General features: G+C 34.7%; 1 protein-coding gene and 1 long non-coding RNA gene across 5 annotated transcripts in view; one reads left to right on the top strand and one right to left on the bottom strand.

Moving 5' to 3' along the window:
• LOC141579365 (uncharacterized) overlaps positions 1-16000 on the top strand; it is a 441343-nt gene that overhangs the window by 231198 nt on the left and 194145 nt on the right. The window lies entirely within an intron of this gene.
• LOC105068523 (olfactory receptor 6C2) lies at positions 10791-11759 on the bottom strand. The gene has a single exon (XM_010954406.3). The coding sequence runs from the start codon at positions 11736-11738 to the stop codon at positions 10791-10793; it is 948 nt and encodes a 315-aa protein (XP_010952708.2). The 5' UTR covers positions 11739-11759.

Raw genomic sequence — 16000 nt, forward strand, 5'->3', positions numbered from 1 at the left:
AGGTTCATCCATGTTGCTGCAGATGGCATTATCTCATTTTTTTTATGGCTGAGTAGTATTCCATTGTATATATGTATATACCACATCTTCTTTATCCAGTCATCTGTTGATGGACATTTAGGTTGTTTCCACATCTTGCCTATTGTAAATAGTGCTGCGATGAACATGGGGGTGCATGTGTCCTTTTGACATATCCCTGATTTTTAAAATGTTTTTGGTCAACCTTGTTTCAGCTTGAAATACACTTAGCCACATTATTATAAATGACATTTAGCAGTATCAGGTTTAGTAAGACTTGGCCATTTCTCATTTCTGCTTCTATATTTTCACTTATGTTCCATCTATGTGATAATTGTCTTCTTTGTCCTTTTAACCATTTATAGATTAACTCATCTGATTATTGTGCTAATTAAATTACTCTCAACAAGCCATGACTAGCCTCCCTCTTGTTTCACTCATTAAATGCATTTCAGCCTTCATTTAACTCAAACTCTCTGCTGCATGAGAGAGAATAAACTGCTAACTTAGGAAAGCCATGACAGCTTAACTTACATTATTTCACATTTTCCTGGATTTCTTCCTACCACTCTATCTCCATTCTCCTTCAGGGTGCCTTTTCTTTTTCTAATCTTATCTACTTGTTGATTGACCTAAAATCTCTTTTCTAGGCAGTCCTTTCTTTCACTCTTCTCTCTCTCTAGGAGATTCTTATAAACAAGGGAACTTCAAATCAGGTATAATTCCCAAATTTATATCTGCAGAGAAAACACATCTTACAGTATTTTTGCTTTAACATTCAACTTATTTTTGGACATCTAGATCAGACTGAGAGGTTTGAATTTAGAGTTTTCCTTTTTCTTTTCTGAGTGTCCTTGGGCAGTCTGCCTAACTTCTTTGTTCTGTGCTTTTTTCATGTGCAAAATTGAGATAAAAATAGTATGCACGTTTTAGGGTTGTACTGATGAATTTAAATATGCAGCTAAAATATCTACAGCTGCATCTGGAACACAGTGAACACTCATTACTACTTACTGTATGAGGCATTCTTACTTGTCTCTGTATTATTTCCTTTTGAGAGTCCTCTAGTTGTGTCCATTTCAAGATTTCAAACATAGTGCATGTTATTGTGATTCCTGCCCTGTCAGTCCTAAGTCATAAGAACAGTCTTAATTATATCTTTTTCTTTACTCCCATTTTCAGTTTCTCACCAGGTCTTGCCATTTCTGTTATCTTCTTAACTTGGTCCTTTTGCTTTTTCACTCCCAATACTAATTGTACCCTGGGTATCTTTATCTCATAGCTGAAATATTGTGAAAGTATACTGACATGTGCTTAACATATATCTCTGCTTTTCCCATTCGATATTTTAGAACCAATACAATCAGAATCATTTTTCTAAAGCCCAAATATGATTAGTTCTCCCCTATATGTTGTGGAAAAAGGTTTTGAACTGTTATTAATTGACAGTTATCCCATGCTAGGTATTTCCTTGAAAGTCTTCATCTGTCTCTCAGTTACATGGAAGTTAATTCATTTAGGCTTTAGGTAAGAATTGTGAAAAGGAAGAGAAGGAACATATTCGTGGATTTTGAATTGCAAATGCACAAGCATTTAGATTAATGAAATACTTCCAGCTAATAAATATTCAAATAAATAAGTGAGCATTGCATTTGTCTTAAACATCAAATACAAGGTATTTTCTTTAAAATGATTTACTGGATCTTTAGAATGACCTTGAAGATGATTTAAAAAATATTTATATGAGCCTAATGGTAAAATTTAAACTGATTTTTAATGTCAAGCAGGTATGACTCCAACTCTGTTGCTTTCCTGTGGACTGATGTGTAGTGAGGAAGTATACTTTCTGTACTTTTTACATAGTCTCTGGAGTAAGGCTTCAGTGTTCTCATTTCTCCTTTCCATTTTAGCCTCAGTTTTCCCCATAACATGTAGTTCATGGAATTACTGTGAGTATTGATTGAGATAATCTGTGCAGAGTGCCTGGTAGATGGTAAGTTAAAGCCACTACCCCTACTTCTTTATCGCCTTTATTTCCTTCTTCTTTTTTTTGCTCTGTAACTTGCTCTAATACTTATGTTGATAATGTATAAGAGTATTAATCAATGGCCACTGCAGCTATTGTGTTTTCTTTCCTGCATTCTTTATAAAGCATGTGGATTTTGGTGCCTCTGATAACCTGTTCAGTGTTCTGCAGAGAAATACTATGGGCAGAGTTCAGAGGCTCTGCAATTTTAGACACAAGGCAATAGATATTCCACATTTCTTTCTCAGCTGTTATTAAGTAAGTATTTGGGCAGCTGCTTCCTTTTGTTAGTGAAGAGTTTATGTCTTTTGTTTTCCCTCCATTCTAAGGAGTAAAAAAGCTTTTCCATGCAAAAATTAATTAGTTTGTTGTATGAATGGTTTCAATTAATTTTTTGCAATCACTGTCCTACAAGAAAGGTGGAAATGTATTCTCCTAAGATTTGGTGAATCAAGGCATGTTATTTCTCTCAAAACAGAAACAAATCACAGTGTCAGAATACAGTAGATAGAAAATGACCTACGGTTAAAGGCATCTCTATAGAAAAGGAGCCCTAATCTCCACTCAGGGGAGAAACAGTTAGCTGATAATCAGGTACCCTTTTAGATAGTATTATTAGGGAGCTGACCCTGCTGAACCAAACAGAAAACTCTAATGCTCTTAGTGCTTCACTGTGGCATCCTAACTCAGAGCATTGCTCCCAACTCCCAAACTGTCCTCCCTTTATAATCACCAATAATTGTCTTCTGTGATACTGGGATATTAAATGAATGATCTGGTAAACCACTTTCATTCAGGTATATTTTCTATTTAGTGTATTTCAAGGAATATTTGCATTTATAACTCGCTCACTATAACTATCGCTTATGGCAGCATTGCTGATAACTTGGCACACTAATGAAGGGCATTATAGTTACATGTTGGTTATATGTATTGATTGGTAAGAGTGACATTGTAGAGAAGGTCACTTCTGTTTGTCCCTCCTGTTCTTGTAAGTACTCATGAATTCATTCAAGATATAATTATTGAGATGCTGTAATATGGCTGGTTCTGCTGCAGATACTAAGGATAGAAAGAGTGAACAGGTAACTGACCTATCTCTACTAATGCGTGTAATAAATACTTCTAATGCGTTCAATCCCTTCACATTTCACTTTTCTAATACTAAAAAGTATTAGAAATAACTTTTCTTTTCTGGAGATATCCAAATTAATTTATTGCCATCTGATTTTTAAATAGATAAACTTGATATTTGGCATAGACCAAGGAACTAGAACTCTGAATGAAGAAAGAAACTGAAATTACCAAAGAACATACTTACTCTAATGGAAGGTCACCATGGCTTTAGTTGACTGTGTAATCCCGGTAGTGTCACAGATGAAACTAAAAGGATGAGTGGACTCAAGTGTGTGCACAAGTGCCCCTCGCAGTGAGACACACATTCACAGACGGCTCTGTGCAGCGGATAGTGCTCTCTGAGTTGCCAGCAGACTCTCATGAAAGATGTTTTTCCACTTTAAACTTAGGAAGCAATTTCTTATATCTCAAAGCAGAAGTAAAAAGTCACTTATTTTAAATGTCTGAGAAAAAGAAGGTGATTTTAAAAAAGATAATTTCTGATTTCTCTGGGCAAAGATGGATTTTTACACAGTGAAATAAGATGAATGTTTTATTACCATCTCAGACTCTTAAGGATGTGCAGGGGCCCCTCTATGTGGATAGAGAGTCCTTCGTGACTAAAGTTCAGATATGACTAATGAATCTATAAGGCACTGGATTTTGGCAAAATACCTAACAGGGGCAGCAGTGGGAATTGTGTCCTTGGAGACAATAAGATGCAACAGTTTTATTAGACACATTCCAAGTGCAAAACAGTAACTTTCTGATGAAAAGATATTTCTGGATAGTCTTCAACCCATAGATAACAAAGTGTTAAGAAAAGAAAACGAATTTGCTTTATGCCTATGTTTTCAATGAGAAAATATTCATATATATATTATATAATATATATATATATATATTTGAAAGTTTACATACATTCAATTTCTAGGCCAATAACTATAAACACTTACATGGTAAAAATACAGGTTTGCATTGTAAATGTTCTGCATTGTACTCTTTATGGATTATCCTTTATTTAATAAGGCTTCTCATACTTAAATATTATATCATTATATATTAAATATTTTATATAAACATTATTTATTTCCTTAGTTTATGTTATCAGAAGAGAAATTTCTGAGGCAAAGGCCAATTACATTTTAGAATTTTGAAGTGTATTGTCACATTTTGCTTCCAATGTGTAATACCACTTATATGCACAAAAGTGGGTCTCTCATTGTCACTGTTGGGACTGTGGGACCTGAAGGAATCCCACCCTTAATTCCTTGCTTGAGTTCCAAGTGAAGTAGAGAGAGAAAGTAGGCAAGTAAATGGAGATTAAAATACCAGTTTCATTATGGAAGTGTTGAAAACATAGCTATGAACATCCCAATAAGGAAATCTTGAGTCATTCATAACTGTACGTAGTGCTGGAAATCCAAATCTACTCCACTACCCAGGACAAACACTTCTACTGCTTGACTTGGAACAGCCTGAAATCTGTCTATAGAAAAGACAGTATAAAAAAAGAAAGGGAATGGGATGGATCTAACATATCGTATCCTTGTTCGAAATCTACCCATCAGGGGAAGGGTAGGTAGGAGAAGAGGGCAAGTCTTGCTTATTTTCAGTACTACTAGTAAGAATAATACCTTGTATATAATTTTTTTGTTTACATACACATAAATTTCTGGTGGTAATATACCTAAGATTTTAATTGTTAGTCATGCAGTATATTTTACAGCGTGTATACCAGTTACACTCCTGTGAGCAGCGTGTAAGAATTCCAGTTTCTCCACTTCTGTTTGAGTGCCTGTATGTGTGTCTGTAGTCATATATCATTTTCATATACTCAGGTGCTGGTTAGATATTTCTTTATGTGAAGTACCTGTTGAAGTTAATTTGCTCATTTTCTTTGCTTTTTCAATCAGTGTTATTAAGGTATAATATATACACAATAGAATACATTCATTTTAAGTGTAAAGTTTGAGAAATTTTGAAAAATGTATCCATGTAAGTAATCACCAAACCACAAGATATATAACATCTCTATCATCCCAAAACATTGCCTCATGATACTTTGCAGTCAGCACACTCTGCTCTGACCTCATTCAGTCACTTATGTGTCACTACAGATTCGTTTTTCCTGTTCTAGAATTTTACATTGATGTACATTGATGAGTGTATTATTTCACTTAGCATAACGTTTTTGATATTTTCTGTTCTATTTGTTTTAGCAGTTTACTCCTTTGGGTAGTTGAGTGGTTTTCCATTGCATGAGAATACCAAATTAGGTTTCTTTTTTTTTTTTTTTAACTTTTTTTATTGAGTTACAGTCGTTTTACAATGTTGTGTCAAACTCCAGTGTAGAGCACAACTTTTCAGTTATACATGAACATACATATATTCATTGTCACATTTTATTTTTGCTGTGAGCTACCACAAGATCTTGTATATATTTCCCTGTGCTACACAGTATAATCTTGTTTATCTGTTTTCTCTATTTTTAATGAATATTTGGGATATTTACAGTTTTGAGCTATATGAATAAAATTGTTACAGACATTCATGTATGTTATTTTGAGGGATATCTGTTTTCAGTTTTCTTAGGTAAATAGCTAAGAGAGCAATTGCTGAGACATGTGACAACTATATTTAATTTTATATGAACTAGCCAGAATGTTTTTGTAAGTGGCTGTATCATTTCACATGCATAGCGGCAATGTATGATAGTTCCAGTTGCTCCCTACTCTTGTCATGACTTACATTGTCAGCCTGTATTCTAATTGTAGCCATTCTAGTGAGTGTGTGATACATTTTAGTTATAATTTAAATTTCGTGATGACTAATGATACTGAACTTCTTTTCATGTACTCATTGGCTATTCATGTAACTTCCTTAAGTAGTATCTAATAAATTTTCTTGTCCATTTTTAGTTGGTTACTATTATTGACCTATAAGTTTTGCTGGTCAATTGTGAAGGATGTTTGCATCTGTGATCATGAGAGGTGTTGGTCTACATTTTTATTATTGTAATTTCTTTGCCTGGTATTTGTATCAGGTTTATGTTGATTTCATAAAATGAGTGAGAAAGTAGTCTTTCTGTGTTCTGAAGGAATTTGCATACATTGGTATTCATTAGTGAGGCAACGTGATTTTGGAGTTTTCTTTGTGAGAAGGTTTTTAACTATTAATCCAATTTCTAAAAAGAAAAAAAAACGCAGATTTTCTATTTGTGTGCGTGTGTCAGGTTTGTAATTTGTATCTTTTAAATAACTTTTCCATTTCATCTAAGTTGTCAAGTATATTGGTTTAACATTGCTCATAATCTTCCATTATTAATATGGTGATATCTGGAGGATCTATATTGATGTTCTGTCTTACATTCTTTGTATTGGTGTATCTGTCCAGGTTCAATCAGGAGACAGAAACCATATAGTGATTTAAAAAGGGGGAATTTAATATATAGAATGATTAAACTATGGTAAATAAGTAACCATAAGATATAAGAGAACTCTAGAAGGTACCTGAGACTCAGGGAGAATTTAACAAGGAGGGACAATTATGAAGGGGGAATCAACTCTTCAAGACTGGGGTTCAAATCTCATTGCAGAAGGTATAGTTGTAGTCCACTGGCAGAGAAGTTCACAGGTTTTCCCGGACCTAAACTAGTCTACAATCCTGTTTCAGGTGGAAAGAATACCCTAGGGCACTGGCTAGTCACATCCAGGGGTAAACATGAGGGTGTGCAGAGGTAGCAAGGATACAGCTGTGGTTAGGAGACCTCCTCCACATCAGGAAGTATGTAAATAGTGATGGTCAGCCAGGTGTGGACTGACGAGTTGCTGAAGGGCTCTGTATACCTGGTGAGTGGCTGGACTGTATCTCCACACCACACCTGTGAGAGGTTGTGCAGTTACCAGAACTAGAATATTAGGAGGTCATGGAGAGGAGGTGACTTTTGGTTGGCTTGCAAGCAGAGATTCCTCCTGCACTCCCCCATTCTTGAAATGCACATTCTGTCCACCATTCCCACACTAGGCGCAGTCTCAAGAAAGTAGACTTAAGAAGGTAAGGTGTTGTTGAGATTATCTGAACTGAATACATGACTGAGCCCAGTTAAGGCCTGTTCATAATCTTTAAGAATCTTGTGGGTGGGTGTGGAGATCTGCTCCTCCTGTGGCTGAAGACAAACTTTGTACGTAAGTTCCCTTGCTTATTGAAACTGCCACTCACCAGTCAGTAGTGACCTGCCTCTCTCTCCAGTCTCTCCTTGTCCTCTGTGTACAGGGGCCAGTTTGTGAACCAACATAGGAAGAGAAGCCCCTTCCTCCTGAAATATTTCTCCACGAGCAAGCTTAGTATCTTATGATACTAAGTTTCTTTTTAGTATCTTGCTCCCTGAAAATAAAGAAATACTTATAAAAAATCATCTGTTTATTCTAACAGGTTTAAGATTGAATTTGAGACTGAGGGGCAATAATTTAATAACTGGCAAAATTGGTAATTTGTGTTTTAACTCTTTATTTCTTGATCTTTCTAAGCAGAAGTTTATCAATTATGTTGATCTGAAAAATTAGCTTTATGTTTCACTGATTTTTTTCTATTGCATGTTTGATTTCTATTTCATTGATTTCTGCTTTTATCTTCATTATTTTCATCCTTCATTGTCAACCAGTTCAAAATATTTTCTCTCTCTCTCTGTTTTGAATAGCTTCTTCATTGTCCTCTGCTAAAGTATGGTCAAAGGGTATTATTTAATTTTTCAACATTTGGAGATTTTCCAAATTTTTTCCAAAGAAACTGATTTTAATATAATTCTGTTGTTCACAGGAAACGTGTTTTATATTATCATGATCCCTTTGAATTTACTGAGATTTGCTTTATGTCCTAACATATGTGCTGTCTTGGTGAATTTCATGTGTAATTGAAAAGAATGTTCAATCTTAGTTCTTTAGTGGATTGTTCTTTAAATGCCGCTTAGGCCACCTTGATTGATAGTGTTGTTCATGTCCTCTATTTTAATTATTCCCTTTCTACTTGTGCTAGAACTGTTGAAATCTCTCATAGTTGAAGACCTGTCTTTTTTTTTTTTTTTTTTTTTTTTCCATTTCTGTCGGTCTTCACTTCTTGCAGTTTGAAGCTCTGTGATTAGGTACATGTACATTTAGGGATGTTATGTCTTCTTGATGAGTTGACCCTTTGACATTGTAAAATGTCCCTTTATATCTAGGGTAATACTATTTGCTCTAAAGTCCATTTTGGCTGATATTAATATAGCCATCCCAGTTTTTAAAATGACTTCCTTAAAGCTAAAATTGTGTTTAATTTCCTCCAAAACTGGGGTATGAAATTAGCCTTTTTTATACTCCAAGTGTCAACCCATATAACACATAGATGCCCCAACTCCATAATTTTCCTAATGTATATGTCATTATACCAGTTGGTTTATACTATAGAGGTGATTAAGTTAGTCACACAAGATTATCTTCCATATATGCCGGTTGTATTTGTTCTTGTCTATGTCTACAGTTACTGTACATTTCTCTAGCCAATATTCTTGAAAATACTTATCTATTAATTTTAATGATAGTGGGAAAATAAAACATAAATGGATCAATTAAAATAGATTATTAGATTATTGGTGAGCCCTGAACTTCACAGTAAATTATAAGAAGACAGAAATGTATATGCAAAGTTAGAAAGACAGACTATTTCTCAAATATCAAGATATTGATTGTTGTTGTCAATCCTTCTGAAATAACTAGAGAGGTAAATGTGTAGAGTAGCATGCTGCATAAACGTTGCATATTTCTTCTTTATTGGTATAGCCTCATTAAAAAGAAAGAAAGCAACATGTTGTGTACTCCATGAGAGTAACACAATAATATCAATCATCCAACATCCTCTTATGATATGACTTTGACACTCTTTCCAAGGATAAGTAGGCTCTAAATTCCTTCCCTAGAATTTGGACAGAAGCTAATGACTACTATAACCAGTAGAGTTGATGCTATGCCATCAAGACTAGGTTATAGAGAGGATATAGATCCTGCCTAGATCCCTCTATTTTGGGACACTGACCCTTGGAACTCAGTCCCATGCTGTGAAAAAGCCCTGACTGGCTCTAAAGAGAGACCATATAGAGAAATGCATATTAAAACCCCCCCCAGACGGAGGCCTCAAACCGACAGTCAGATTCAGCTGTCAGACATGTGAGTGAAGGTGTCTTAAGATGACTCCAGCTCTCAGTCTTCAGGTCTTTCACATGAGTCCCCAGACATCACAGAACAGAAATAAGGCCTGGTGTACTCTCTGTATAAATTCCTGAACAGAACCTGTGAGCATAGTAGATGGTTGCTTTATGCAATAAAATGTTGAAGTAATTTTTAGTGGTCATCTCCTGGTGTATAAGTGCTTACAATTGACAGTTTTGTTTTTTTTTCCTGTGGAAATCATCCCAAAAGTAATCCACAACTCGAAGTGGAAACCTGCAGTTGATCAATTGATTGACTTTGACAGTTGATAGAAATGTGGCTTATATTTGTCATTTGTCAAAACTCATCAAATTGGATACTTAAGATTTGTACATTTTACCAGATGTAAATTTTGCTTAAAAAAAGAATCAATCCTTCCTTCCTTCTTTCTTTCTCTTTCTTTCTTTCTTTCTTTCTTTCTTTCTTTCTTTCTTTCTTTTTCTTTTTCTTTTTCTTTTTCTTTTTCTTTCTTTCTTTCTCGATAAGCACACTATTACTTGCTTCAAACTTTAATTCCTTCAGTTTAGCAATATGTTCGTCAATTTTCCTCTTGATCATAATCCAATATTTATTCCCTTTGTAGTTCCCTATTTTTTCCTATTTCTGCTAGTTGAATATACTTGATATCTTCTTAAATCATCCACTTAGCCTTGTTTTGATGTGACTTGTCTTATTTCATTAGCGTTTAAAATTTGGTCTTCTAGTTCACTCATATGTCTGTTCCAATTTTGTAACTGATAATAAGTGATGTATGTTTACATTTGTTTTAAATTAAATGCCTTTTAAGTGAAATTCTCTCATGAATTTAAATAACATAGTGAATACATCTTATCAGTGGTTGTGATGATGTTTCCATTTTAAAAATTCTGATCATTCTTAAAATCCTGTTGATATCTTAGTTTCCACTTTGTTCTTTCATTATTTTAATTAGCCTGGAACACCTTATTTGATTAAATTTATTTTAATACATCTATGTATCTATGCACATTTTTTTCTGTTTTTTTGATTCTTAGATTTATGGTATTATTTTTGATAACTTTGAGAGGAAGAAACTTGTATTATTGCTGTATAATGTGTCTTCTATATAATTTATATACTCTTAAATACTATTACTTTCCTTCCTAGATCATTGAAGAAAAGATAGGTCAGAAGTGGAGACAATTTTCATTACTTAGAAATACATTATTTATAGTTTCACAATGAGAGAAAGCACCATGTATGAATTTGGCTTGGAAAAAAGGAGTTTGATTAAGGTGAAATTAAGATGCAGTATTAAATGTCTTTGAGAAAGTTAATATGACTAAATTATAAGTACAAAGCAATGATACAAGTTAGAAGCTGTCATTAAATATTTAGAGGACTTTCTTCTTTCATTTTACTCTGATTCATCAAAATCTTGATTTCTTTGAGAGAAATGTAATCTTCTTTATGGAGTTGCTGAAGGCTTGTTTCACTTGCTTATTCCTCAGGGTATAAATGAAGGGGTTTAGCAAAGGTGCAACTGAAGCCATGAGCACCGAAACGCCTTTGTTTATGGCCACCTCCTCCTTTGCTGAGGGCTTGACATAAATGAAGATGCAGCTTCCGTAGGTGATGGAAACCACAATCATGTGGGATGAGCAGGTAGAAAAGGCCTTTTTCCTTTGTTGGACTGAGGGGAATCTCTGAATTGTCCTGATGATGTACATGTAAGAGAGAAGCACACACACTAGCGTGATAATGAGTGCAAATACGGCCACAAGGATAACCATTTGTTCTATTACCCATGTATCTGAGCAGGAGATCTTTAGGATTGGACCTGCATCACAGGTAAAATGATCAATGGTGTTGGAGTCACAGAATTCCAGCTGCAGGCCCAAGCTAAGTGGGGGGACAATGATCATCAAGCCAGATACCCAGCAGCAGAGGACTAGTAAAGTGCAGACTCTGTTGTTCATGATGGTCATATAATGGAGGGGTTTACAGATAGCAACATAGCGGTCATAGGACATGGCTGCCAGGAGAAAAAATTCTGTTGCTCCAAAGAGAATAACAAAAAATATTTGACTTGCGCAAGCATTGTAGGTAATGGTATTATCCCCAGTTGATAGGCTGTACAGGAATCTAGGAATACAGACAGTAGTAAATGAGACTTCTAAGAAGGAAAAATTTCTGAGGAAAAAGTACATAGGAGTTTTAAGATGGGAGTCCACCAATGTGAGGGTGATAATAGTCAGGTTCCCTGTTACACTTGACATGTAGGTGAGAAATAGAAAGATAAAAAGCAGAATTTGCAGTTGTGGGTCACTTGTCAGTCCCAGAAGGATAAAAGTTGTTACTGCTGTGTGGTTTTTCATCACTGAGTTTTGAAATCTACCCAATCTGCGTGTAAAAATCAAAAAGATATTATGAAGTTGATACTTGAATTCTGTAGCAAAAGACTGTGTGAATAAAGCCAAACAAGTCTGCATTTATTTTACTCCTTCATGTTATATTCAGTATCACCACTGTTTCAACAGCCATCCTGAATGTACATGTGTGAGCAGTGGATTATTCCTTCAGGATTCATGTTACTGTAAAGCAGTCCCACATTTTCTCAGATCGTTCCCTGCCCCTCAAAATTTACAAATGTTTGTAATTCATGACATGGATTGGGTTTTACAAGGAAGTTAGGGGGGAAAAGATGACGTTACCTTCTGTGAACTTAAACATTCTTTGTTTAAAGACAAACCTTGGATATAGGACTTTTCCACATAATGAAGAACATGAATTCTCTTCAGCTGTCACTTTCCAGGGATTGTTTTAAGGGTTAGATACATTTCTCCTGGAAAATGGACAGAAAACAATGACAACAAAACACAGCCCTGCTCCTGAGACTTGCCTTTGTCTCTTTATTCTTCTCTGCTTGTATTCCTTATTCTCAATTCATAGATGGTTTGATGCACAACTATTTTATCTATAGTGTGAAGAAAGGTTGTAGTCAAGATATTTGCAAAAGGAATTTTCTCATGTGAATTCATGTAAGTTTTCAGTTAATTGATGGCGGTCACTGAAGCTAAAACAACATTTAATATCATTTAAAAATAGCCTTCCAGGCTGTGCCTGATTTCATTATGTTTTTAATTCCTTTGAAAAGATGTTAGTGTCTTCACCTTGTCATCTTACTCCTGCTCAGTTTATGCTTTAAGCCTCTGCAACCTGAATTTCACTTCTAATCCCCCATTGCTTGTCTAACACCTGTAAGAACTTTATTATTGTTGAAACCAATGGCACATATTTTTTTTGTAGTTATTTTGCCTGGCATACCCGCTCTGTGAATATATATATGTATTTAATTTATATGATGGACTCACAAAGGCCACAACTTTTCCAAATAAAAATCATTGCCAAGTATATATCATCCAAATGGATGTTTAACAGTCACCTCACATACAATGAGCTCAAAGTGAAATCATTTTCTCTATCCAAGCCTTCTTTTCTTCCACTGATAAACATTTCCTGATTAAAATTAGCCACTTTTGTGTGGCCTACAAGGTTCTTCACAGGCAGGACCTTCCGTATTTTCACATCTCCTCACTTACAAATTCCTTACTTTTCTTCCTCATAACTTAAGTTCCAGTAACCTTGACTACTTACAGTTCTTCATATTTTCTACATGCTGTCTCCTCCACAAGGGCAGTCCTTTGACTGCCCAGTGCCTGTTGGTCCTTCAGGATTCTCCTCGGGTATTAATTCTTCAAGGAAATCTTCTTTTACCCACCCAGAGTATGTGAGATGGTGATCCTGTGTTATTTCCTAGCACCAGTTGCCTGCCCTGTTTTGGAATCTATCACATCATATACTTCATTATACTTATATTTCTCCTCTGTGTTTCTGTAAACTTCTCCAAAGTAGAGACAATCTTTCATATACTCTTCAATTCTCTTATGTTGGCCTGTATAGAGTATTATGTAAATGTGAACTGAAGAAACAAAACAGAGTTGTCTGTGAAATGAAACTCAGCTATAGTCTCTAATGATGTTCTGGTCAGTTGACTCAGTATTTTTATTTTCATGTCTGTTTCAAATTGCTTAGTCATTTTGAGTATATTCTTAAGCTAAAGGCTTGGAAAATCCTGATTCTAAACTTTATAAATCCTTCTTTTCCAGACTTTTCCTCTGGCCTTTGAAGTAGTCCTTACTTTCCCTTTAATATTCTAATTCTCCACCTGCTGTTGTTTGCTTTTTAGTTTGTTTCTAGAAATCCTTCTGGAGCTCTTGCTTGTTAGGTGCTTAGATTTTTTTCCCATTGTCCAGAATTTGCTCCCCATACAACATTTTTTTTAAAGACTATAGTTGTTTAACTTTCTGCTTTGCTCTCTTCTGCAAAGCTGAAACCACATGCTATGTATCTAAAGAATGATTCCCTTTCTAAAAGACACTGGAGTATGGCACGTTTCCACCATCTTTCCCTCCTCAGTGCCCAAACTCAACACCCTTGCTCTGGTAGGAAGTACTGATGTTCTTCATTCAAGGGATTACTTTGTACTGTCTTCTTTAAAGTCAGCTGAAATTCGCTAGATACTATATTTGTAGACATTCCGGAAGTTCAGGAAGACTAGTGCTCTTAGGGTTATTGGATCGCTCAGGTCACTAACAAATAACCTCTAAGGACAGGGGGTTTGTTCTTTGTCTGATACATCACTTGCTGCAACGGAAACTGTGCCTGGCATGTAGCATGTATTTAGTTTTTCAATGAATGATTTAATCTACTTTATATATAATTTTAACTCAATTTTTATTTTATTCTTTTAAAAAGTAGAGAAAATTTCCAACAATACTGGTAGTTAAAAGGCTCGGGTTGCAATGACAGGAAGATTAGGATTGTTGCTAAATTCTATGATTATACTCAAGATAGATTCTGTTTCTTCCTTGTTTAAATAACGTACTTCCTGCCTAGATTATAAAACCTATTTCTCTCCTGCTGATACTCCCAGCTTATTTGCTAATATAACCTAAAATTTGTTAATGATGCAGCTTTTAATATTTATAATAATTTCATCCCTCTCTCTCTACACATATTAGGTTTATTTAGCTTTCCATTTTTTCTGCTGTTCAGAACCAACCTCAGTGAATAAAATCTTTTGAGAAACAAATGCATAAGCATAAAGACAAATCAATCAACCAAATATTTGTAAGGGAAAAATAATGTCCTCTCTTTTTTGAATCTTGAAACAGTCACAGAACCTCTAGAACTGTGTTACTCAACTTTTCATCACCTTTCCAGTACTCCTGATTTCTCCATCTCCTTGTCCATTAATCAGTCTAAAATAGCACAGAGTTCTAGTCTTTGTTTGGACCAGTACTTTTAAGGTATAAAATATAACACTATGCTGCCCCTTGACAATGTAGGGGTTAAAGGAACTGATCCCATGTGCAGTCAAAGAAAATCGTAAAACTTTTAGCTCCCATGGAAATTAACTAATAGCCTACTGTTGACTAGAAGCCTTACCATTAACACACAGTCGATTAATACATATTTTGTATGTTATATATATTACATACTGTATTCTTACAATAAGGTAAGTTAGAGAAAAGAAAATGCTATTAAAAATCGTAAGGAAGAAAAAATACATTTAATGTATGCTCTTTATTGATTCTGTAAGTTTACAACATCTGTTTACAAGATGGTCTGTCAGAACCTACATAAATATCTTATATAATGTAAGACACTGTGATATTACATATGTTACTAACACTAGACATCAAAAATGAAAAAATAACATGAAACAGAAATTCATACTTATTTAAGGTAAAGCAATTCATGCATTGATAATGAACAAAAAGCAGTAAGATTACTTTATGGTTGCCTACTGTAAATCAAGGAGATTGTTCCCAGTACACCAGCTTATGCAGTGATGAATTAATCAATGTAAAATTTTTATGGCAAAGAGTGTAACAGTCATATTTACAATACAGTATTGGAAACAGTCACTTTTTTAAAGAAATACTCACCTGTGATGATAGGCTGATACAAAGTTTCTCCCAGTTACGAGAGAGGCATACTGTATGGCAATGTGATTCTTTAAAAGCAAAGTTATATAACAGTAAGAAATATAACACATTATTCATTTTGTATAAAATTCACTCACCTTATGCATATATAAAGATAGACTAATATCTACATGTTTTATGCATTCATGACATACCTTTTTCTTAAATTTTCTGTTATGTTTAGGCTACAGGGTTTCTCTGAGAATTAAATTTTTTTTAATTGTCACAAATCTCAAAATCTTTTTCCAATATATTTATTGAAAAAAATCTGCATTTAAGTGGACCATGCATTTCAGATCCTTGTTGTTCAGGGGTCAGCTGTAGATCAGCAGTGATTTCTCTCTTTGGTGGGGATTCTTGATCGGGAGTCAGATATAAGCTAGTAACTCTATCACCCCTTGGCAGTGTGATCATGGCTGAGAGACTTCATTATGGTGGAAATCTCAAGGGTTTAGAATTAGACACACTCAATGAAAGAATTCTGATTTATCCTGAGGTCCATAACAATATTCAGATAAATTATAAATTTAATAATTACTAATAGGTGGTGACACGTACTGCAAAGTAGCTTTCTGTTCCATTTCCAC

Source organism: Camelus bactrianus, chromosome 12 (assembly GCF_048773025.1).
Source record: "Camelus bactrianus isolate YW-2024 breed Bactrian camel chromosome 12, ASM4877302v1, whole genome shotgun sequence".
NCBI classification, from domain to species: Eukaryota; Metazoa; Chordata; class Mammalia; order Artiodactyla; family Camelidae; genus Camelus; species Camelus bactrianus.

What these genes read in the sequence shown, in the direction of transcription:
- LOC105068523 (XM_010954406.3), bottom strand. Translation starts at nt 11,738, where the DNA reads ATGAAAAACCACACAGCAGTAACAACTTTTATCCTTCTGGGACTGACA.